General features: G+C 38.0%; 1 protein-coding gene across 1 annotated transcript in view; it reads left to right on the forward strand.

Annotated features, from left to right (window-relative positions):
* ADGB (androglobin) overlaps window positions 1-25,661 on the forward strand; it is a 174,749-nt gene that overhangs the window by 37,169 nt on the left and 111,919 nt on the right. The window contains exons 5-7 of the mRNA XM_087425200.1: window positions 1,644-1,853; window positions 10,787-10,926; window positions 13,115-13,201. Coding sequence (XP_087281326.1) covers window positions 1,644-1,853; window positions 10,787-10,926; window positions 13,115-13,201 — 437 coding nt within the window. The remainder of the gene's footprint in view (window positions 1-1,643; window positions 1,854-10,786; window positions 10,927-13,114; window positions 13,202-25,661) is intronic.

Consider the following 25,661-nt stretch of genomic DNA (forward strand, 5'->3'; position numbering starts at 1 on the left):
TTATCCATCAAAAGCAGACCTGTTCCACTCCTTTAAGGTAGTTACATCAGAAACAGAGACCTTTTGATTATTTTCTCCTAAGCACCAGTCAGAGGAGTGGCGCATAGTCAATTATCGATTCAAATACTTTGTCTTTCTTGTCTTTAATATCTTGACCAATATTAAAATCAGCATATTTATTTCTTCAACCAGGTTGTACTGATTAGCATAAAATTATCTCCAGATTGTTTCATATGATAAATTTTAGTCTAAAATATACTTATTTTATGAAGCCTAAACATACATAATAGTTTCACTGTCCATTTTTCAAGGGAAGAAAAGTATAAAACATTCTATAGTAAAGTTTTCAGATATATAGGAGGATATCTGATTTGCCTTTTTCAACTCAACCAAGAAATTAAAAGAACCAAGAAATTAAGAAATTTCCTAGATAATGCAAATTAAGGAAAACGTAAATCTTATGAGGTCAGTCTCAAGTATTTAATCTCCTTATAAGCCAAGCAGTAAAACATGAGATGAATATTTCAGAAAATCCAGTAGTATTGAGGGTAATAATGGCTTTACTTAACACCCACTGTGACCCAGAGATTTCTTAAACATCGTTTCTATTCCTCATAAAAATGCTGAAAAATAGATAGTATAATCTACATTTAACAGCTGAAAAACTGCAATTTAGAGGGCTGAAGTAACTTGTCCAGGGATCTGAAGGAAGATTCAAGTCCTAGTCTCTATTTCTGCTCTGAGGCTCAGCTGAGCCGGTTAAAAACACTGCAAGTTTTGGGCTGGCCTGGTGGCATAGAGGTTAAGTTTGCGCGCGCTCTGCTTTGGAGGCCCGGGGTTCGCAGGTTCGGATCCTAGGCATGGACCTATGCACCGCTTATCAAGCCATGCTGTGGCAGTGTCCCATATAAAATAGAGGAAGATGGGCACAGATATCAGCTCAGTGCCAATGTTCCTCAGCAAAAGAGAGGAGGGTGGGCAGCAGATGTTAGCTCAGGGCTAATCTTCCTCAAAAAAACAAAACAAAACACTGCAAGTGGGAGTTTTCCTCGGAGCACTTCTGCACCCACAGATCCACACATACAATATGAGACTTAGAGTATATTTAAGTGTAATTTTAATTCTTTCATGTCTCATTCGTTGTCTAATTGTCCTATTGACATAAAAAACATCATTTCCTTCTCAAACTTCTCAGCATTTCTAGAAGAGTAGTTATTTATAAAAAGTTAATTCCAAAATAAAATCATCACTTCTCTCAGAAGCACTCAGTCTCTCTGTCTGTCTCTCTCTCTTGCACACAGACACACACACACACACACACACACACACACACAGAGCTGAAATGAAGGTCAAAGTCAAACGGAAGTCAATGTCAAATCATTGACAGTTGGCTTTGGAAGGCAGCTCTAGGTTAAGAGTGTGTTTAATATTAGACTTTTTAGCTTGTATTGTGACTGTATTTTCTGAAAACAAAACCAAGACCTATGATTTTATTCTGTAGGTCAGAAATCAAACTGTAGAATACATTACCTGTAGAATTTAATATTACTATTGGAAATAGATTTTTGACTGGTTTTCCCCTAAACTACAGTGCCAACAACTGAAGAATAACTAATTTTAACACCAATGGTTTTTGTCTCTAGCTGATGAGATGGATTATCAGCGAAATCTATGCTGTGTGGAAGATCTTCAACGGGGCTCTTTTGAGCAATTATTTTAAAGGGACTGCAGGGGACCCTCCTCTTCTCGTCTGGAAGCCCTGGGAACACATATACTCTCTGTGCAAGGCTGTGAAGGGTCACATGCCTCTGTTCAATAGCTATGGAAAGTATGTCGTGAAACTTTACTGGATGGTAAGTTCGTTCATGCACATGCACATTGAAACTCATGTGTCTTTCATGTTTCAAGTCTGACCTGCTGTGAACTAGGCTAATAGAAGATGACTCAGTTTACACAGGCTATCAGTCATGAAGCTACTGGGGAAATATCCTGCCTCTGTAGTTTGGAATTAATAAGAAACACATTTGTTTCTCCTGCGATCCCAGTCCCATGTGCTTTTTAAACTGATTCTCTTTGGAGCACGGAGGGGCAGCCGTCTGCTGCCTCTGCCCTCTCAGGCAGGTGGGCTGGGTAGCAGGTGGATGCACAGGCCTCTCTTCCTACTTCTATCCTCTGTGATGTGACATCAGGTCATGGGCAGGAAGGAGAGCTTGAGTGTGGTCTGGTCCTTCTCTCCTGGCACTTGCTGCTACTGAGGGGCCTGATCCCATCCGTTTTTTGTCCTAAGCTTGAGATTTGTTTTCGTGTTAACAAATCTTACTCTGACATACAAAGTTTTTACCTCTGTCTGAAAGGAAGAAAATGGGGTAGTAGGAAGTACAAATAGAGATTTAAAAATCCCTTAGTTAATATGACAAAGAAGACTCACGCCACATTTAGCAATGCTAGATTATACTAAACACCTTTGGGTTTTTATTTTTTTTGCTGAGAAAGATTAGCCCTGAACTAACATCTGTGCCCATCTTCCTCTATTTTGTATGTGGGTTGCTGCCACAGCATGGCTGATGAGTGGTGTAGGTCCGTGCCCAGGATCTGAAACCGTGGACCCAGGCTACCAAAGTGGAGTATGTGAACTTAACCACTAGGCCATAGGGCTGGCCCCACCTTTGGGTTTTTAGTAGTGGAATACTCTTTCTAAAGGTCCAAAGTCACAGGAAGGACCAGCTACATGATTTGCAGAGCCTCTTGTTCAAGAATTATTACAAATTTCAAGAGAGTGATAGCAGCACTTTAAACCAAGCATGGGGTCCTTCTGAGTGTGAGGTCCCAGGTGACTGCACAGGTCACATACTCATGAAGCTGATCCTGGTCACTGAGAAAGAATATTCTTGAACATTTGAGGGGCTGAGGAAAGTAGGAAAAATTAATCATTCCATTCAATATTTCTAAGAACATGACTTTTCTTTAATGAGCCCAAGCCATCTATCTTCCTGGGATGGGAAATGTTGAAAGGCCAATGGTTAGGAATTAATAGGATCATTACAGAAGGAAGGTAAAGGTAAAAAAGATAATCTTAGCCTCTGATATTCAATATTTTGTTTTTTTGATACAGCAAGACAGGAGAACTTGAAAGTCAAAACGTTGTTAGGAAAGAAAATAAATTCCTAAATTCCCTTATCTTCATTTACCAATCAGAGGGCAGATTTGGCAGACTAGACTTGAGAAATTGAAAGTGTGCAGAGAGGACTGAGAGGGAGGATATGGCATTAAGAAGGTAGATACACAGTCGATAGAGTTGAGGGCTTATAGAAAGAAGGTAATCAGGGGAAGAGTGAGGGGGTCAGATGCCTGGGTATTTGGCCCCAACTTCTGCACATTTCCATAAACTTGAGGAGGGAGGGAGTTCAAAATTCTTAGGAATTTCAAAACGGCATCAGCAGAACATTAAACCAACCCTGTTAGTTTCTCTCTCTCTCTCTTCCTGCTTCCTCTCATCTCTCCTTCTTTTCAAATTTCCTTCTGGAGAGGGGTCAACAGCTATTAACACTACGTTCCATTTTGCAAAGAAAATGTGATTTATTTCTCTTTAACTGTCCTAATTCCTCACAAGCACAAACTCACTTGGATTCAGAAATTTAAAAAAATATCTATATCTTTAGTCCAATTTGGAAATCTCGGTCTGATCCAACCATTGAACTTGTCTCTTTAGATAATGCCACTCTTGAGGGAAGAGGGCTAGGAATGTGGCAGTGAGAGAGACTGAACCTCATGTCCAATGGCTTCTTCTGGTTGCGCATTGATTTCCCCTGAGGAATGGCTTGTTGGGGATGCTGCTAGACTGTTCAGCACAGAGAGACAACTGGTTCCATGTGAATTATTTTGGTAGGCAATTTATTGGCACTCATTGCTGAAGTACATGGCCATAGTCTTGCTCACTGAGACTGAGAGGAAACTTTGCTGGCCCTCAGCATTTCCAGATCTGTTGTTGAACCACATGGGCCCTTTAGAGTCCCTTGCACACAAAAGGAAAGGACCACATCCCTCAAGATAACAGACATGTAACATGTCATGGAACGAATATAGGTGAAGATAAAATGTGGTAATTATGTAAAAGAACCTAGCAAAGGTCCTGACAAACAGTAGATTCTTAACACTAATAGTTTCCTTCCTTCTTTCCTTTATTATTTGATTCCTTCTCTCTTTCCCATTGCTACCTCCTACTATGGAAGCCAAAGAGATGAATCATTCCTCTTCTTGCCCCTTGGTAGAGCTGAGGGAAAAGCATATGATCAGTTCACTAGGTGCTCACTTGCCCAACAGTGGTTCTTTTGTGTGTGTGTGTGTGTGTGAGAGGAAGATCAGCCCTGAGCTAACATCCCTGATAATCCTCCTCTTTTTGCTGAAGAAGACCGGCCCTGAGCTAACATCTATTGCCAATCCTCCTCCTTTTTTCCCCCCCTTTTTTTCCCCAAAGCCCCAGTAGATAGTTGTATGTCATAGTGGCACATCCTTCTAGTTGCTGTATGTGGGACGCAGCCTCAGCATGGCCGGACAAGCAGTGCGTCAGTGCGCACCCGGGATCCAAACCCTGGCCGCCAGTAGCGGAGCGCGCGCACTTAACCGCTAAGCCACGGGGCCGGCTCCACAACAGCGGTTCTTGAGCGACGATGTGAGGATGGAGGGGATCTACAGTGCTGGCTGGCAGTGCTCTGACTGCTTCTGCAATATGGCCTTCCTCTGCTTCTTTTGCCCAGACTTGCTTAGTTTCTGCCTTGTTTTGATTCTCGCTCCTCTAGTATCCCATCAAATCTGTACATCCATTATATACTTCATGAACTGCCTACTTATAAAACAGCTTATTTCAAGTTTTGCTATGGAATTGTAAGTATCCTTTTATATGTTGTAGATAATAATACATGTGGGTGTAGAGGAAGTGCTTTTGAAATTCATCTTTTAACTTTGCATCTTCCAGCCAACTGAGACTTGCAATTTTTATGTAGTCGATTATGTCATTGTTTTTCTTTACAGAGTCTAGGACATTTTTGTCATTTAAAGTAGGATATCACTATCTCGAGAACATGAAAAATATTCTCCCTTAATTTTATCTAGTATTTTTTAGACTTAAAAAAATTTTTTTTTTTTAATTTTACTGTTAGGGCCTTTAATTTGTTTTATCTACTGTGAGAAATAAAGATGTGGTTTATTTTTTATTCCAAAATCTCAGCCAGTTGCCCCGGCATTATATATTGAATGTGCTACCTTTTACCCACTGATTTTAAAAACCACTTTTGTGGTACATTAAATTACAATATGATCTTGTATTTGGTTCTGGACTCTATTTTCTTCCACTATTTTTCTTATCCTGTTCAAATACCGTATTGCTTTAATTATTATGAACTTATAGTTTGTTTTGATTTTTTAGGACAAAATCCACCTAATACTCTTTTGTTTCAATGTTTTCGTGGCATATATGTTTTTCGAATAAACATTTCTACTGGTGTTTATCTTTGAACACATATTTGTAATTATTTATCCTTTATTCTGTGTATAAAAGGGTTTAGTCTTCATCACTGGTTTTTTCCTACTACAGCTTCATTATCTTTTTTTTGTGTGTGTGTGTGAGGAGATCAGCCCTGAGCTAACATCTGCCAATCCTCCTCTTTTTTTGCTGAGGAAGGCTGGCCCTGGGCTGACATCCGTACCCATCTTCCTCCACTTTATATGGGATGCCGCCACAGCATGGCTTGAGAAGCAGTGTGTCGGTGCGCGCCTGGGATCCGAATCGGCGAAGCCCGGGCCACCGCAGCGGAGTGCACACCCTTAACCGCTTGGGCCACCGGGCTGGCCCGGGCTTCGCTGTCTTCAGTATTTTATTTTGATTCATCTTTCAGTCAGATGGAGTATGCATTCTAGAATTTTATTCACTTAGAATATATATTTAGTATATTTTGGGAAACTTTGAATAGTACAATTTTTCTGTTTTCCTTTCTACATGATTGCTAGATGAATGATAATGTGGTTACATATGGAATACTTGGATAATAAACTCTTTGTTTTAGAACACAATAGCCAACGCCTGAGTATCTTCTGGTGTTAGCGTTACAGACACACATTCTGAGGCCTTTCCTCTCCAGCCTACCTTAAACCCTGGTGCCCCCGTCGCCGGCCCATGCCTCATTTTTGTCCGTAGCACTGAGAATGGAACATCCAGAGCCCCATCCCCTTAGCGTGTTCATGAGTGTATGTGAAAATATATAAGAGGCTGTTACCCTCTAGATGCTTTCTTGTTCCAGGCTTTTGCTTAAATATGTATTTCTTATATTCGTATACTGGTCCAACCTGCCGTTCTTTTCATGTGGTAAATACACAAGCCAGATTACTGTGTTCCCCTGCTAGTCCTCCTCTGCTTTGGTCCATTCTTCAGAATTGGAATCGTAGTCCTCAAAAGGGTACAGAAGAGCAACGACAACAGTGATAATAAATAAATAGATGGATGTAATTTTTAAAGGGCAGAAAGCAAGCACTTGGCTGTCTCAGAGGCTGTATCCATGTGATGGAGAGGTGGCTGCCTGTAGAAATCAGTGCAGTGTCAGTAGAAATCTGTGCTCTCTGGGCTGGGGGTGGAAATTTCTACCTAGTTCCCAAGTGATAGGGCCGAGTCAACACCTGTGTGCGTATTAGGTCTAGTAAAGAATTAAGTAAATTCTTTCTGACAAGACGAATTATATTGTTATTTTTCTTCCTTTCTTGTCCCTTTCCAGACATACACAATTTAATTTATTTTTTTCTCTTCCAATTGTAGCTCAGTATTTAAATGACTATCCTTTGCTTTTCACTACAAACCATGTTCATCAAAATATGCTTTGTTACCTTGTAATACTTGACTCAGTATGATATACTGGAGACACATCTTCTGCCCTACATTTATTTTCCTTCCTTTGTCATGTCTTGTATACCTTCAGTCTCCTCCCAACAGTTTTTCTTCTTCAATTTTTCTTTTTTTTGGTCAGGAAGATTGACCCTGAGCTAATATCTGTGCGGATCTTCCACATTTTGCATGGGGGACGCCGCCACAGCATGGCTTGATGAGCAGTGTGTAGGTCCGCACCCGGGATCCGAACCTGCAAAACCAGAGCTGCTGAAGCAGAGCGTACAAACTTAACCACTACGCCGCCAGGCCGGCCCCCTTCTTCAATTTCTTGATGCTTTCTTACTTTTTTCTTATTGGACCCTGATTTTCCTTTTCTGCCTTATTACAATCCTCCCTCAGTATTCGAAGGGGATTGGTTTCAGGATCCCCACAGATACCAACGTCCGGGATGCTCAAGCCTCTCCTATAAAATGGCGTAGTATTTGCATGTAACCCATGCACATTCTCCCCTACACGTTAAAATCATCTCTAGATTGCTCATAATACCTAATGCAATATAATTGCTATGTCAGTAGTTGTTATATACTGTATTATTTAGGGAATAATGACAAGAAAACAATCTATACATGGTCAGCTCGGAGGTAACCACCATCGGCCTTTCCGTCTGTGGTTGGTTGAATCTGCAGATGCAGAAACCGTGGATAGAGAGGCCCGGCTGTACATATTTCCTTCTCCCCCTATCCTGTTGTCCCTTGAAGCCTTCACCTGAATCCCTGCTTTGAAGTAAACCAACCTCTCAGAGCCTCTCTGCATGACGTTTAAAGTTCACCTTTTCACACTAGCATATCATTTTCCCCATAAAAGTCTTCCCACCATTTCTGGTTTGGATTCTAAGTAAATAGTGTCAAGGTTCTTTGACATCAGCCAGGCAAAAAAAATTAGTGCATAGCATAAGGAACGATGTCATAAAATAGAGAAATTTTCCCTCTTCTTTCACCTGGCAGTGATAATGCCGCTCCTGGGTACTTGCCAATTTCAGTATCCCTCTGGCTCCTTTGAAAGAAGCAATTCAGATATTACTATCTCTTCGCTTGAAGTATGGATTGCTCTTGGCAGCCTTTCTCTGAGTGTCCCAATGCTGTATTTGTCTCTGAATAAAGACAGAACACACACACGTTGGGACCGATAATTTGCCCCAGTCGCCGTCAATCTACTGATATAAAAAATGTATTAGCTTTTGTTTATGATTGACCCTTGACTTTTTTCTCTTTTTCGTGAGGAAGACTGGCTCTGAGCTAACATCCATTGCCAATCCTTCTCTTTTTGCTGAGGAAGACTGGCCCTGGGCTAACATCCATGCCCATCTTCCTCTACTTTATATGGGATGCCACCACATGGCTTGATAAGCAGTGTGTTGGTCCACTCCTGGGATCCGAACCTGCGAACCCCTGGCCGCTGAAGCACAGTGCGTGAACTTAACCACTATGCCACCAGGCCAGCCCCTAAGCCCAATATTATTGTAGAATTCAGAGTTTCTTAAACTGTGGGGTGCAGAAACCACCAGCATCAACACCACCTATGGTGCTTCCTGTGCCCCAACCCAGACTCCCTGAGTCGAGGTCTCTGGGCAGAGCCCACATCGGCATTTGAAACAAACTCTCTCCCACCCAGTGACATTTTTGTTCTTCGAACTTGAAGAACAGTGTTTTCAAGATATATACCATGACAAATTATTTTGCTATCATTCATTGATTTTTTTCCAAAATGGAAATGTTTTTATTCTTATTTCATCATTATTAGCATCATCTATGCTTTTAGTAAAACAAATTCAAACACTATTAAAATGTTCAAAGTAGAAAATGAAAGTTCTCTATGATTCTACCTACATAGACAAACATTTTGATGGTCTTTTAAAATTATGTGGTGCTAACACAGTAAACTCAGTAAAAAACATCCAATATACATCATTTATGTGCAGTAATAAAAAATAATAAATGCAAAAACAATTCAATGTTCTATAATAAGGTCTCAAATAAATTATTTATACTTATATATCCGTATACTGTTTTATTTTTTCATAACTTTGAGGCAACCAACCAATGAACTAATATCAATGAATCAAAAAAATTCCAAGAAAATTGTTATAACTCTAGTAATTATAATTCTATAATTATAATAATTATAATCTCTATAATCCTATAAGTCAAATGATGTTTTATATATGTAATACTGAACATTTGTCCCTGTGTATTTATTTTGTAGCAGCTTTATTGACATAAAATTCACATACCATACAGTTTACCCATTTAAAGTGTACAGTTCAATGGTGTTTAGTAATCAAAGCGTTCTTAATTGAAATATGTTATCATTAACCACCCGGAAACAGGTGATATTTGTTGAACTGGTCTAACTTAAGTTCTGATGGCTGCTTAAAACTTCCCCTTCATAGGAATCCAGCCCCTTTAAAAATTTTTTTGAAAATCACAGTGTAGGAAGGGGACTCCTGTTACTATTCTGTTATTGTGGTCTAATATGCATAACATAACACTGAGCATTTTAGCTGTTATAAATGTGCAATTCAGAGGCATTGTGTATTTTCACTATGCTGTGCAATGACCACCACTATGTATTTCCACGACTTTTTCATCATCCCAAACAGAAACTCTGTACCCATTAAACAATAACTCCTCATCCCCCTCTTCTCCCAGCCTCTGGTAACCTCTATTATCTTTTTTGTCTCTATAAATTTGCTTTTTCCAGGTACCTCATGTAAATGGGAATGATTCCACTTACAATTCCAGAATATTTGTCCTTTCGTATCTGGCTCATTTCACTGTGTATTCTTTTGGGTCATTTCGTTGGAATTAGAAGAGGCAGTGGCTAACACCTGTGCCTTTAACCCTGTCTTGTCCTACATCATCTATTAGGGAAGAAAGAAAAAGACATATAACCACTAAATAAGGCAATGTGAGTTCAGAGTTACAAGTGTCATACAAAGAAAACATCTTTCACCTTTTTCCTCCTATATGTCTGGGAAAAATATACTGTTCTTTGGTTCAAATGTTACCGTCTTATGAAGACTTCCCCCAAGCAAAATTAGCCACACTTTCCTTTCTGGTCCTAGAGCACTTTGAACATATATTTTATATGCTTTGCATATATGTGCCTTCTCTCACTGCACTATAAGCAGTTCAGTGGCTTAGGCCATAGTTAGGTAGATCTTTGGGTTCACAATGCTTCCATCACTGCTGAAAATATTTCTTGCAGAAGAAATGAAGAAATAAATTCATAATAAGATTTCACATGTAAAACCAAAGTTTAAAAAAGACTTTGCGTTCACAATCATTAATGTTGTCATTTGTCTCAAGCTTTTAATTATCAAGTAATAAGCATACAGGTAAATATAATGATTTTATTAAAGTATTAATTAACTTCATGTCAAAAAATTAGCTCTTTAATTAGGAATAGGGGTAATATGATAATTGGAGGTATAAGGTCACTGAACCTATCAGGATAAACAATAATTACCAAAGTTATATTTGGAGAATTTGCATTATGACTATATTAAGTTATTTAATTTTGCCCAAACTCATCCATGGTTGTGTAATGTTTTGGTTCTGCCATTTGAAACATTTTAATTTACTGCATTATGCAGGATGGGGCACTCAAGAATGTGCTTACAAGACCTCATAAATAATGACGCTATTGATATAGATAGGGATGTGCTGTAATTACATTAAATAAAATAATAAACTAAAATTGTCAGCCAGAATACTTTTGAAAACCAGTATATCAGTCTTTCAATGTAAGAAGCTAACATAAAATTGTAAAACAGTTATGTCAGAAGTGTACAGTACTGTATGAGAGAAAATAATACAAATCATTGATGCTATATTCCTTTCTTTTCAATTTTAGGGTTGCTGGAGAAAGATAACTATTGATGACTTTCTGCCTTTTGATGAAGATAACAATCTGTTGCTTCCAACTACAACCTATGAATTTGAACTCTGGCCAATGCTTCTGTCTAAAGCTATCATCAAGCTGGCAAATGTTGAGTACGTAGAAGGAGGGATTATCATTCACTTGTATAAAAACAAAAAGCAAACTACAACAACAACAATTATACATCTATATTGCACAGCTTTATTTTTTAAAAAGTAAATTAAAAAAGCTGTCTTTACAAACAATGTAAACTTTCTAATATAAAAATGAATATGCCAAAGTCACTGATTTGAAGTATTGGGTTGACCAGCAATAAGTTAAAATTCCTCCCAAGAAAAAAATACTGAAAAATTGTTCTATATCCAGTGCTCTCTTACTGTGAACGGAAAGTCAATCAGAGTAAATAGTGTTTCAGCTTAATAGGAGAAAGAAGTTATTTTGTAGGGGGACATATTGGTTCATGTACCTACTGAATAATGTATGCTGGAATCCACTTAAAGTTTTAAGTTCTGTATATGCAGCAATAATTTACTAATTTTGAAAAACCTGAACTGTTCCGAAGGATGTCAATGTATCTCTGATGCTTTTGTTGACATAGTCCCTTTTAATACATTCACGATGAAAGCTATTCATATTTCTTGAATATTCTTGTGAAATCTGCTTGTGTCATATTCCTTCTTGCCTATGCACCAACATATAAGAGACATGTCTGCTATGGTTATCTGTCAGCTTCCACTTACAGAGACTTGTGGTCATTCCATCCAGGCCCTAGCAATGCAAAAACCTTGGATGCTTGAATTGTAAATGCATGGCAACTTTGTATCGTTGCTCTGCAGGAGAATTCTCACATACACTGCCCCATCTTCATTTTGATACACTTCTCCCCCTGCAGCCTGTCACAGCATCTCATTTCCAACAGAACACACCCACATGTTTTTTAACAGACCATTTTAGCCATTTGTTCACAGCTCAGCCTTCTCCCCTTTTATAAACATAGCAGTGTCAGTCAGAAGCCAAGTCTGCTTTTTGTGGATTTCTTTTGGCCAGCTTTCTTTGTCTCTCCCGAGGCTCCACAACAAAAACAACCACTCCCGCTGCCATCCTCTTCATCTCTCTTTTCTCTTACCAACCCTCAATTTTCTAGTGGGTATTTGCTTCACCCAGCTTGCAGCCCTTAATTTCAGTGCTTTCTAAAAAACTCAGCCGAGATCTTTTTAGGTAGCTGAATATTGCTAAGTATTCACACTGGTGACAACTATGTTTGTTGATTTTGAAAGAAAATAAGATTCCTAATATTCCTAATTCTCAGACCTAACTTGGAGTTCTGAGAATTAGAGCTGCAAGTCCAGTGAAGCATGAAATGCATGGCCTGGATAATTGGAGAGGCGTTTTATCTTCCTTAAAGCTATAGGTCGGTAGAACTTTCTAGCAACTTGAGTAATAGAATTATTCTTATTTTTAAGAAATAAATAAATCCAGCTTGGAAATAAAGGATCAGACTAAATGTAAGACATTTCTCAGGCTTTCTAGTGGAAATCTGCACTATGTGGTATAATTTATAATTGTCCATACATTCGTCTCAGATTTTATAGTATATAGTGATTATTTACATGAGCTTTAACTTTCTACATTAAAAAAGTTAGTATATAGGGGGATGGCCCCGTGGCTGAGTGGTTAACTCCGCGCGCTCCACTTTGGCAGCCTGGGGTTCGCGGGTTCAGATCGTGGAAGTGAACCTATGCACCGCTCATCAAGCATGCTGTGGCGGCATCCCATATAAAGAAGAAGAATATGGGGACAGATGTTAACCCAGGGCCAATCTTCCTCAGCATGAAGAGGAGGATTGGCAACAGATGTTAGCTGAGGGCTAAGACAGCCTCATAGCCATCTTAGAATAATTACTGAAGTCAGAAATATGAAAGACCCTGTTCTATTTTTAAAAGAACAACGCGATAGTATATTGAATACATAAAATATATATTATCTGTATTTACATATTTTATAGTATACAATATGTATGAATATGTTTTATGTATGACATCAATATTAATTTACATATTTTTAAAATAAAGGCTATACGCATGTTTTGTAAATAGACATGGATTTCATCATTGGATCTAAGTGCTTTAACAAAACAAGTGATCTGGCTGTTGGAATAGTATTTCTTGTACTATAATGTATAACCAACAGGACCCCTACCTTTGTGATTACATGGCTTTTTATTAGAGATTCCTATTCCTTACATGCCTCTCTGTGTTTTCAAATTTTATTAACTGCACTACTGTGTCTTTGCTTTTTTAGCATCCATGCAGCAGAGAGGAGAGAACTGGGAGAGTTTACAGTTCTTCACGCACTCACAGGGTGGTTACCAGAAGTCATTTCTCTCCAGTAGGTTTGATCTTTAAGTTGCTTTATATTTTCTTGTTTCTTCCCCACTAAGGTTTCTTTAACTAAAATGTTCTTAGTCTTTAAAAAAATTTCAAGAAAGGTCACATTTTACAAAATGTTTGGGAGAATAATATTTTACAGTATTATATAAAATTCCTTGAGAATTTCAGGATAAATTCTGTTTCCTTATATGTACTGTGAATTTAATTCTTAAATATCTGAATTATAAGTATTAAAACAATGTTAATTATTTATTATGGTAAAATATTTACAGCTGTCCCTTTATACTTATACAGCTATTACATTTATTCAGTATAGATAAACAAAGGCAACTTTTAACTGGCCACACATATTAGGAAATAATTAATAATAATAAAACACCCCTTAGGCATTAGGCACTTTAATATATTATTTCTGATTAAAAACCACAGTCCAGAAAAGATTATTGTATCTAATCATCCATATGACCCCATCAGCTAGGTATATGTCATTACAAACGAGGAAACTGAAGCTCAGAATAGTTGAATTCCCCAAAACTGTGCACATTATACCTGGAGGAGATAGAATTTGAATCTAAGTCTCGCTGGATCCAAAGCCCACAGTCTTTCTGTCCTATGATTCTAGATATACAGAGATTGCTGATCTATGTCCAAAAAAGAGAGATCATTTAATGTAATGCTTACTTAAAAATTCACAAATACTTTTATTTCATACATAAAAGTTATAAACATACAATTTGATTGTATTGCCATTGCCAGTGGCAATTAATCTGGTTAAGGTGCGTAGAAAAGAATTATATCAATAGATCTGAACATATCAATTCAGATGCTGATTTTTACAAGGAGATCAAATCCATGGTACAGTTATCAATTTGGATCATCTCTGATCTTTGGTTGATGTTGCAAAGCTATCATTCCCCAGGGTGCATGTTAGAGGAGATTGAAGATAGCCCTTATTAACTTGGATTCTACCATCTAAAGCATCTTTTCAGCAGGATAAACTAGCTATTGCTTGGTTCAAATAAAAATATTTGCAGGGAAAACAATGGGAGGGTAGACATCCTCTTCAAAAGACCACTTTCCTGAAGGAGAGCTGATCTTGTCTTTTTATCTTAGGGAAAGGTCCAGATGGCACCTGGTAGATCTCATGGAAAATCCTTTTCTGATATCTAAGAGAAGAGAATATTTCCTGACATAATAGAGACAATGTTAGTGGAGAGAAGTAGAGAGAGAATGGGATTTACAAGTATGGACTTTTCTAAATTTTTATCTTCAGTGTTGATGGAATGCTTACAATTTTGCCTTAATTTTCCCTGCACAATAAAGGGATAAAAGTCAATAAAGATACCAGAGACATAAAATGATCAGAAGTCTGGCAGAGAATGGTAAAGAAACAGGAGAGGACAATAATTCACAACTAGAAAATCAGTAAACTTTTTTTGTGTGTGAGGAAGATCAGCCCTGAGCTAACATCCATGCTAATCCTCCTCTTTTTTTTTTTTTGCTGAGGAAGACTGGCTCTGAGCTAACATCTATTGCCAATCCTCCTCCTCTTTTTCCCCGAAGCCCCAGTAGATGGTTGTATGTCATAGTTGCACATCCTTCTAGTTGCAGTATGTGGGACTCGGCCTCAGCATGGCCAGAGAAGGGTGCATCGGTGTGCGCCTGGGATCCGAACCCGGGCCGCCAGTAACGGAGCGCGAGCACGTAACCGCTAAGCCACGGGTCCAGCCCGAGAATCAGTAAATTAACAATTGTGAATTGTCTCTTGCTAGAATCATACAGTGAATCATACATAGAAGTTGAGAATGGTGTTCATATACTTTCATAATTATAAGTAGACCACTTTAATAATTAATAATAAAATTTTGAAGGATTTTAGATGTCCAATTTGCATGAATTTATGTTTGCTTATGAAATGCCTAAGAAAATGATGTAAGGGGAAAAGGCTTGAGCTTTGGAGCCAAAAGTATAGCTATACTTACATTCTTATACTTTCCATTTCAAAGTGAGTGAATTTTGCAAGTCATGTAATTTCTCTGGGCCCCAGTTTCTTCATATATTAGAGGGATAAAGTGATCTATAGTCTTGGGTTGTTCTGAAGATTAAGGGAATAGGTGAGAGTGTCAGAAAAAGTAGCTAGTGTAAGGTGAGACATAATTAGTGAAAGTTTCCCTTCTCTAATGACTTTTGTTAGGTTATTTAATGTTATCTAGAAATATGTATGGTAGTTAGTGATGGACCTTTGGAGACAGGAAAAAGTCTAAAGAAGAATAAGAGAGACTGACACAGACATTCAAATTTATCAGTTTTCTTCTAAATACAACTACAAAGTAAAAGCTACTATCTTTGGTCTATGGCATGATTTGTAGGACTTTTCCTTGTGAACATTCTGCCACATTATTCATATAAATTTAAATTACAATTATACTATAAAATTACAAAGTTAACTTGCATGTGTGTATATATATATGTCATTTTAAATGAAAAGAGTATCATGAAACAATATACAAATGATTGTCCAGAAATGTTTAAGTTGAAATATGGGAGCAATCACCATCTGCCAAGGGTGCAGGCAGGGGTCAGACATCGCTTCGTGGAGAAAGTTCTGACTTGATCTGAGCCTTTACTCTTCGCTGGGTGTGATTTGAAGGAAAGGAAGGAGGGGCCGTTGAAGGCAGGAGAACAATATAATCAAAGCCATGGTATGTTCAGGGTTGGGATGTTTCTGTTACTAAGAAGGGTTAGAGGGCCGGCCCCGTGGCTTAGCGGTTAAGTGCACACGCTCCGCTACTGGCAGCCCGGTTCGGACCCCGGGCGCACACCGACCATGTTGAGGCCGCGTCCCACATACAGCAACTAGAAGGATGTGCAACTGTGACATACAACTATCTACTGGGGCTTTGGGGGAAAAATAAATAAATAAACAAACAAACAAATAAATAAATACATAAATAAAGGGTTAGAGTGTTCAGAGAAAGCCCCGATGGGCTTGGCCAGTTGTGGTCACGGCTTTACAGAGGTCAAGGAGAATTAGAGTATTCACGGTTTTACAGAGGTCAAGAAGAATTGGAATATTAACAGTTTCAAACTTCCATTGACTACTGATTTTTTTCCATATGAAAATCAGGGTGAAAAGTGTTTTGTGGCATTTCCAACAAACTCCTTCCCTCCCACTCTTCCATAGGAATACCAAAGAGAGAGAGTGCTCTGTTTGCTCTCGTGGACCTTGCCTCTTATGTTTGCCTGCAATTAGTATAGTTTTACCATTTGAAGGAAAAAAAAAAACCTTCTAACTCTCCATATTACAATAGAAATACAGTCAATGACATGTCTGTGTGGACATTAGAAGCCTGACAATTTCAAATGAAGAGATGACTCTTTTCTCGGCAAACTTCTCTGATCTTGGTATATATAGTTCATTTGTGAATATAGCACTCCACCACCCCATACTTAAGCTTAACTATCCAAGAACTTATAGGGTGTCATTCTGTGATATCTGAATATTTCTTTCATAGCATAACGTTTTTTATATTCTAGGTGGGGAAAAAAACAAAAATAGGTTTTGAATTCAGAAAGATCTGTTTGAATCCTGACTCGATCATTTGCTAGTTGTGTGACTGCATAAAATTTACAACCTCGTAAACTGCAATTAGAATTGTAATGCCTGTGTTGCAGAGCTGTTGTGGGGTTAAATGCAAAAATAAAATATACTGAATGCTCGCTATCTGCTAGGCACTGGAGATCCAACCATGAATAGGAGGCTGTTCAGGCACTCAGGCAAGTCACAGATGCACGAGGAAACTGATTATTATTTTTAAGTTACCAGTTCACTTTGATTTTTTCCTTCAAAGAAAATCTTAATGAGTGAGTGGTCTATACACACTGTTTTTATCTCCTCACCTCCCAGTAGCTCCTTGCCTGACTCGGTGCTTCCTTCTCCACCACACCAGTGAAACAGCTGTTCTTAAGGTCAACAAAGACCTTAACACTGAAAATCCAATGGTCACTTTCTTGCTTCATTTTCTTGGCATCCCAGTATTTGACCAACAACTGTTTCCTTTTGCAACACTTAACTCACTGTCTTCCACAACAACACACTCTCGAGGTGTTTCTCTTCTCTTATTTGCTGCTCTTTCTCAGCCTACTCGGATGTTTCCTCAACCCCTGCACAACCACTGAATGCTGGTGTATAACAGGGCTCCTTCCTGTCCCATGACCTTAAATAACAATCTATTGGACAATGACTTTCAAGATTACATGGCCATGCCTGCTCATCTTTTCCTGCAGTCTATACTGTATTTATACACCACTGCTTAAATTACACAGCTGTGTGGGTGTCAAAAATTTATCTCAAACTGTAAATATCCAGAAAAAAACTCCAGATTCTCAACCTCTTAAACTTGTACCTTTCTTAGAGTGCCTCATCTCAGTACATTACACCATTGTTCACCCAGTTACTCAAGCTGAAAAAAAGAGGAGTCTTTTTTTTTTTTCAGTAATCCTCTTCTTTTTTTTTTTTTTTTCTGCTGGGAAGGATTTGTCCTCAGCTAGCACCTGTTGCCAATCTTCCTCTTTTTTTTTCTTTCCCCAAAGCCCCAGTGCGTGGTTATCTATCCTAGTTGTAAGTCCTTCTAGTTCTTCTGTGTGAGCCACCACCACAGCATGGCTACTGACAGATGGGTGGTGTGGTTCCATGACCAGGAAATGAACCCTGTCTGCTAAAGCAGTGAAAACGCCAAACTTTAACCACTAGGCCATCAGGGCTGACTCTAGGAGTCATTTTTTTTTTTTTTTTCTGGTGAGGAAGATGGGCTCTGAGCTAATACCTGTTGTCAAACTTCCTCTTTTTACTTGAGGAAGATGGTCCCTGGGCTAACATCTGTGCCCACCTTCCTCCATTTTGTATGTGGGATGCTGCCACAGCATGGCTTGATGAGTGGTGTTTGTCCACGCCTGGGATCCAAACCCGTGAACCTGGGAGGCCAAAGCAGAGTGTGCCAAACTTAACCACTACGCCATCAGGCCAGCCCTTCTAGGGGTCATTTTTGATTGCTCATTTTCCTCACCTCTCACATACACTCCCTGACTGATCTTTGTCAGTAGTATCTCCTCCACTCGTTCTGAATATATTCATTTTTCTGCATCTCTATTATTACCATCTTAGATCAACTCACCATCACTGCTCAAGACACTAATGCAATAACTTCACGACTGGTCCTCTTGTGTCTCATGTACCCTCCTCTGGTTAATTCTCCATTTGGCAATCAGAATAATTTTTTTAGTACATAAATCAGATCATATTGCTTGCCTTGCTTGAAACCTTTCAGGGGTTAACCATAACACTTGAAGGACATTTTTAAATCTTCACGCTGTGCCTTAGGGATCTGCACCGTCTGACTCTTGCACAACCTCCACCCTTATCCCTGACCTCATCTTTGTCTTGGCAACCACTCCCTGGCGGCCTACATCTTCGTTCTGTTTCTCAAGCATACTAAACTCATTGTCTCTTAGGGTCTTTACATAAGCGGTTCTTTTTTTATTATGCCTGGAATGATCTTTCATCAGATATTTACTTGGCTGGGTATGTCATAATATTTAGGTCTCACCAAACTTAAATATCAACTCCTCAGACAGGCGTTCCTGACCGTCCAATCTAAGTTATTCCTTCCCCAAGTTATGCCATATTCCATTGTCCATTATTTCATTTTCTTCATGGAAGTTATCGCTGCCTGTTATAATCTCTCTCTCTCCCTCTCTCTCTCTCTCTGTCATATCCATCCACCGGGATGGTAAAGTGCATGAGAGTAGGGGCCCTTTTTTGTCTTGCTCAATGTTGTGCTTTCTGTGCCTTAGAATGATGACACTGAATGGCTGGAGTACAGTATGTTCTCAATAAATCTTTGTTGATTGAGTAATTTGAAAAGTATTTTAAAAGACTATTCTAGAAGTGTGTAAAAGATTCTTTGGGAGCTTAGAGCAAGAATATATAGTTTAATTCCCCCAGAAAGTAATGCTTGAACTGCCCTCAAGGGATTAGTTGAAACTAAAGCAGCTGATTGGGGTAGGGAAGCCAACTCAGAGAATAAGAATTCTCTTAGCGTGGAAGGGGAAGAGAGCAGGGTGTACTCGCAGAAGCATGCATGATTCTACATGACTAGATTGTGTGCTGCTGGATTCTGGAGGAGGGACGAGTGTAGGGTGCAGGGGTAAGCAGGAGCCGCGTAGACAAAGGCCTTTTAGGCCGCGTTAAGGAATTTTCACAACTTCCTCACAGTGATAGAATGTCATTGACGGATTTCAGACAGGGAGACAATCTTATCTTAACAGTCTTGTGATTTTGGAAACTCACTGGGAGCAGTAGAGCAGATGGCAGGACTGAAGCAGGAGGACTGGTTTGTGCGGTATTGCGGACAGGTTTGGCAAGGGCTTCTACAGAGGAGGTGCTGATAAGAATGGAGAAAAGGTAATCTACTGCACTAAGAGGAGATAGGATCAAAGGGACATAGAGTTTTACTTGACGAGTGTCTCAAGGAGAGAGACTTGGTCATCCTCAATTTTCTAAGTTGACTGCTAAGTAGAAGGTAGTGGCAAGATGTTTGTTTATTGCTTGATTGATTGTTTTTGGACAGGTGTCTGTTAGGCGATGTATACATGGGCCTGGGTATCTGGAGAGAGTTTTGAGCCGGAGCTAATAATTCGAGGGTTATATCCCAGTACTGGTGAACTCAAAAGGTGTCTGTGGTTGCTCACTGAGGAAAGGGTATATAAGATGGCAAGAGCATTAAAAAGGAGTGCTCTGGGGAAGCAACCCTAACTTGCCAACGTTGAGCAGAGGGAGGGGAGTGTTCAAAGGGGTCTGCAAGTAATTTCTATAACAACAAACAGAAACCGGAAAAGGGTGATGTTTTGGAAGCCTCAGGAAAGAGTTTAAAGAGAGAGTAACAATATCGTTAAATTCCACAGAGAAGCAAAGTAAGATAAAGACCTATTACACAAATGATAATGTGTAGGAAAGTGCCTGACACTTAAGAGATTCTCAAATACATATTCTTTCCCTGTCATGGTTGTAACATGCCATCTCCCCTCCCAGACTGATCCTTGAGATTAGGGCCATGTGTTTGATCTGTTTGTTTATTTATTTATTAATGAGATATAATTGTCATATAATGTTATATGAGTTTCAGGTATACAACATAATGATTCGATATATGTATATACTGCAAAATGATCACCACAATAGGTCTAGTTAACATCCATCACCACACATGGTTGCAAATGTTGTTTTCTTGTGATGAAAACTTTTAAGATCTACTCTCTTAGCAACTTTCAAAGATATAATACAATATTATTAACTAGAGTCACCATGTTGTACATTACATCCCCAGGACATATTTTATAACTAGAAGTTTGTACGTTTTGACCCCGTTCACCCATTTCACTCACCACCACCCTCAACCCTTGCCTCTGGTGACCACGAACTGTTCTCTGAATCTATCAGTTCATATTTTTTGTGTTTGTTTGTTTTTAGATTCCACATATGAGTGAAATCGTATGGTATTTGTTTTTTCTCTGTCTGACATTTTACTTAGCATAATGCCCTCAAGGTCCATCCATGTTGTTGGAAATGGAAAAATTACTTCTTTTATATGGCTGAATAATATTCCATTATATATACATATATATATATATTCCATTGTATATATATTCATACACCACATTTTCTTTGTCCATTCATCCATCAATGGGCACGTAGGTTGTTTCCACGTCTTGGCTATTGTAAATAATGCTGCAATGAACATGGGAGTGCATACATCTTTTCAAATTAGTGTTTTAATTTCCTTTGAATAAATACCCAGAAATGGAATTGCTAGATCATATGGTATTTCTATTTTTAATTTTTTGAGGAATTTTCACACTGTTTTCCATAGTGACTGTACCAGTTTACAATCCCTGCAACAGTGCACAACAGTTCTCTTTTCTCCACATTCTTGCCAAAACTTATTTCTCATCTTTTGGATGATAGCCATTCTAATAGTATAAGGTGAAATCTCATTGTGGTTTTGGTTTGCATTTCCCTGATGATTAGTGATGTTGAGCACCTTTGCGTGTCCCTTTGTACCTTTGGCCCTCTGTATGTCTTCTTTGGAAAAATATCTATTCAGATCTTCTACCCATTTATTAATCAGATTGTTTGGGTTTTTTTTTTTTTTTTTTGCTATTGAATTGTATCAGTTCTTTATAGATTTTGGATATTAACCCCTTATCAGATACATGATTTGCAAATATTTTCTCCCATTCAGTAGGTTGCTTTTTCATTGTGTTGATGGTTTCCTTTGTTGTGCAGAAGTTTTTAGTTTGATATAGTCTCTCTTCTTTATTTTTGCTTTTATTGCCTTACATTTGGTGTCAAATCCAAAAAAAATCATTGTCAAGACTGATGTTAAGTACCTTACCGCCTATGTTTTCTCTAGGAGTTTTATGGTTTCAGGTCTTACATTCACGTCTTTTATCGTTTTGTGTAGAGTTTTGTGTATGGTATAAAACAATGGTCCAGTATCATTCTTTTGCATGTGGCTGTCCAGTTTTCCCAACACCATTTATTGAAGAGACTATTCCACATTGTATATTCTTGGCTCCTTTGTCATAAATTAATTGACTGTATATGTGTGGGTTTATTTCTGGGCTCTATATTCCATTCCATTGATCTACGTGTCTGTTTTTATGCCAATATCATACTCTCTTGATTACAATAGCTTTGTATTATAGTTTGAAATCAGGGAGCATGATGCCTCCAGCTTTGTTCTTTCTCAAGATGACTTTGGCTATTTGGGATCTTTTGTAGTTCCATACAAATTTTAGGATTGTTTGTTCTGTTTCTGTGAAAAATGCCATTGGAATTTTGATAGAGATTGCATTGAATCTGTAGATGGCTTTGGGTAGTATGGACATTTTAACAATATTAATTCTTCCAATCCATGAGCATGGAATATCTTTCCATTTATTTATGTCCTCTTCAATTTGTTTTATCAATGTCCTGTAGTTTTAAGTGTACAAATATTTCACCTCCTTGTTTAAATTTATTCCTAGGTATTTTATTCTTTTTGATACAATTGTAAATGGGATTCTTTTCTTCATTTCTCTTTCTAATAGATCATTATTAGTGTGTAGAAATGCAACTGATTTGTGTATATTGATTTTGTATCTTACAATTTTACCAAATTTGTTTCTTAGTTTCTAACAGTTTTTTGGTGGTGACATTAGGGTTTTTTATATATAGTATCATGTCATCTGCAAATAGTGAGAGTTTTATTTCTTCCTTTCCAATTTGGATGCGCTTTATTTCTCTTTCTTGCCTAATTGCTCTGGCTAGGACTTCCAATACTATGTTTAATGGAAGTGGTAAGAGGGGGCATCCTGTCTTATTCCTGATCTTAGAGGAAAGATTTTAGCTCTCCACCGTTGAGTATGATGTTAGCTGTGGGCTTGTCATATATGACCTTTATTATGATGAGATACATTCTCTCTATACCCACTTTGTTGAGAGTTTTTATCATAAATGGGTGTTGAATTTTATCAAATGCTTTTTCTGCATCTAACGAGATGATCATATGATTTTTATCCTTCATTTTGTTAATGTGGTATATCACATTGATTGATTTGTGAATGCTGAATCATCCTCACATTCCAAGAATAAATTTCATTGATCATGGTGTATGATGCTGTTAATGTATTGTTGAATTCAGGTTACTAATATTTTGTTAAGGATTCTTGCATCTATGTTCATCAGGGATTTTGGCCAGTGATTTTCTTTTGTTTTGGTGTCTTTGTCTGGTTTTGGTATCAGGGTAATGCTGACCTCCTTACCTGAATTAGGAAGTGTTCCCTTCTCTTCTATTTTTGGGAACAGTTTAAGAAGGATTGGTATTAATTCCTTAAATGTTTTGTAGAATTCACCAGTGAAGCCATCTCATCCTGGACTTTTGTTTGTTGGGAGTGTTTTGATTACTGATTCAATCTTTTTACTAGTAGACATTCTGTTCAGAATTTCTATTTCTTCATGATTCAGTCTTGGTAGATCGTATGTTTCTAGGAATTTATCCATTTCTTCTAGGTTGTCCAATTTGTTGTATAATTGTTCGTAGTTTGTCTTATGATCCTTTGTATTTCTGTGGTATCAGTTTTAACATCTCTTTCATTTCAGATTTTATTTTTTTGAATCTTCTCTCTTTTTTTCTTCGTAAGTCTAGCTAAAGATTTGCCAATTTTGTTAAACAATTCTCAGTTTCACTGATCTTTTCTATTGTCTTGTTAGTCTCTATTTCGTTTATTTTCACTCTTATCTTTGTTATTTCCTTCTTTCTGCTAATTTTTTTTTGTTGTTGTTCTTCTTTTCTAGTCCTTCAGGTGTAAACTTAGGTTGTTTGAGATCTTTCTTGTTTCTTCATGTCTTCCCTCTTGAAACTGCTTTTGCTGCATCCCACATATTATGGTAATTTTATTACCATTCTCGTTTTTCAAGATTATTTTTTAATTTCTCTTTTGATTTCTTTGTTGACCCATTGCTTGTTCACTAGCATGTTGTTTAATCTCCACAGATGTATATTCTGTTGCTTTTGGATAGAATGTTCTGTATGTCTGTTAAGTCCATCTGGTCTAATGTGTCATTCAAGGCCGTTGTTTCCTTATTGATTTTCTGTCTGGATGATCTATCCATTTGTTAAAATGGGCTATTAGAGTCCCCTGCTATTATTGTGTTGATGTCTATTTCTCACTTCAGTTCTGTTAATATTTGCTCTAGATATTTAGGTGCTCCTATGTTGGGCATATAAATATTTACATTTACAAATATATTCTCTTGTTGGATTGACCCCTTTATCATCATATAATGACCTTCTTTGTCTCTTATTACAGTCTTTGTCTTAAAGCCTCTTTTGTCTGATATAACTACTCCAACTTTCTTTTGCTTTCCAATGCATGAAATATCTTTTTACATTTCTTCACTTTCAGTCTGTGCCTACATCTGAAGTGAGTCTCTTTTAGGCAACATATATATGGGTCTTGTTTTTGTTTTTTTTTAATCTTTTCAGCCACTCTGTGTCTTTTGATTAGAGAATTTAGTCCATTAGATTTAAGGTAATTATAGATAGGTGTGTACTTACTGCCATTTTGTTCATTGTTTTCTTTTTCTTTTTTTTTTTTGTGAGGAAGATCAGCCTTGAGCTAACATCCATGCTAATCCTCCTCTTTTTGCTGAGGAAGACCAGCTCTGAGCTAACATCTATTGCCAATCCTCCCCCTTTTTCTCCCTAAAGCCCCAGTAGATAGTTGTATGTCATAGTTGCACATCCTTCTAGTTGCTGTATGTGGGACATGGCCTCAGCATGGCCAGAGAAGAGGTGCATTGGTGCGTGCCCGGGATCTGAACCTGGGCCGCCAGTATGGAGCGCGCGCACTTAACTGCTAAGCCACGGGGCCGGCCCTGTTCATGGTTTTCTAGTTGTTTTGTACTTCTTTTGTTCGTTTCTTCTTCTCCTGATCTCTTCCTTTGTGATTTGATTATTTTTCTATAGTGATGTGCTGAGATTCCTTTCTCTTTATCTTCTGTGTATCTACCATAGGTTTTGCTTTGTGGTTACCTTGAGGCTTATACAAAACAACTTCTATTTATAACAATGTATTTAAGGTTGATAACAACTTAAGTTTGAATTCATTCTAAAGCACTACATTTTTACTTCCGCCCAACATTTTGTTTTTGATTTTACAATTTACTTATTTTTATCTCGTGTATCCATTAACAAATATTGTAGTTATAGTTATTTTTACTACTTTTGTCCTTTAACTTTCATACTAGCTATATAAGTGATTAACTCACCACATTTACAATGTTACATTATTCCAAATTTTACTATATATTTACTTTTACCAGGGAGATTGATACTTTTATATGTTTTCCTGATACTAATTAATGCTATTTTGTTTCAGCTTAAGCAAGTTCCTTTAACATTTCTTTCTTTCTTTTTTTTTTTTTGGTGAGGAAGATTGGCCCTAAGCTAACATCTGTTGCCAATCTTCCTCTTTTTGTTGAGGAAGATCAGCCCTGAGCTAACATCTATGCCCATCTTCTTCCGTTTTGCATATGGGGACACTGCCACAGCATGGCCTGATGCATGGTCCACAGGTTCGTGCCCAGGATCCAAACCTGTGAACCCCAGGCTGCCAAAGCAAAGTGTGTGAGCCTAACCACTATGCCACTGGGCTGGCTCTTACTTTAGCATTTCTTTTAAGGTTAATCTAATGGTGATGAACTCCTTTAGCTTTTGCTTGTCTGGAAAACTCTTTACCTGCCCTTCAATTCTGAAGGACAGCTTGTCTGGTAGAGTATTTTTGGTTGGCAGTTTTTTCTTTCAGCACTTTGACTATACTGTGCCACTCCCTTCTGGCTTGTAAGTTGCTGCTGA

The sequence above is a fragment of the Ceratotherium simum genome, chromosome 38 (assembly GCF_057802395.1).
Source record: "Ceratotherium simum simum isolate JZ-2026a chromosome 38, ASM5780239v1, whole genome shotgun sequence".
Classification (NCBI taxonomy): domain Eukaryota; kingdom Metazoa; phylum Chordata; class Mammalia; order Perissodactyla; family Rhinocerotidae; genus Ceratotherium; species Ceratotherium simum.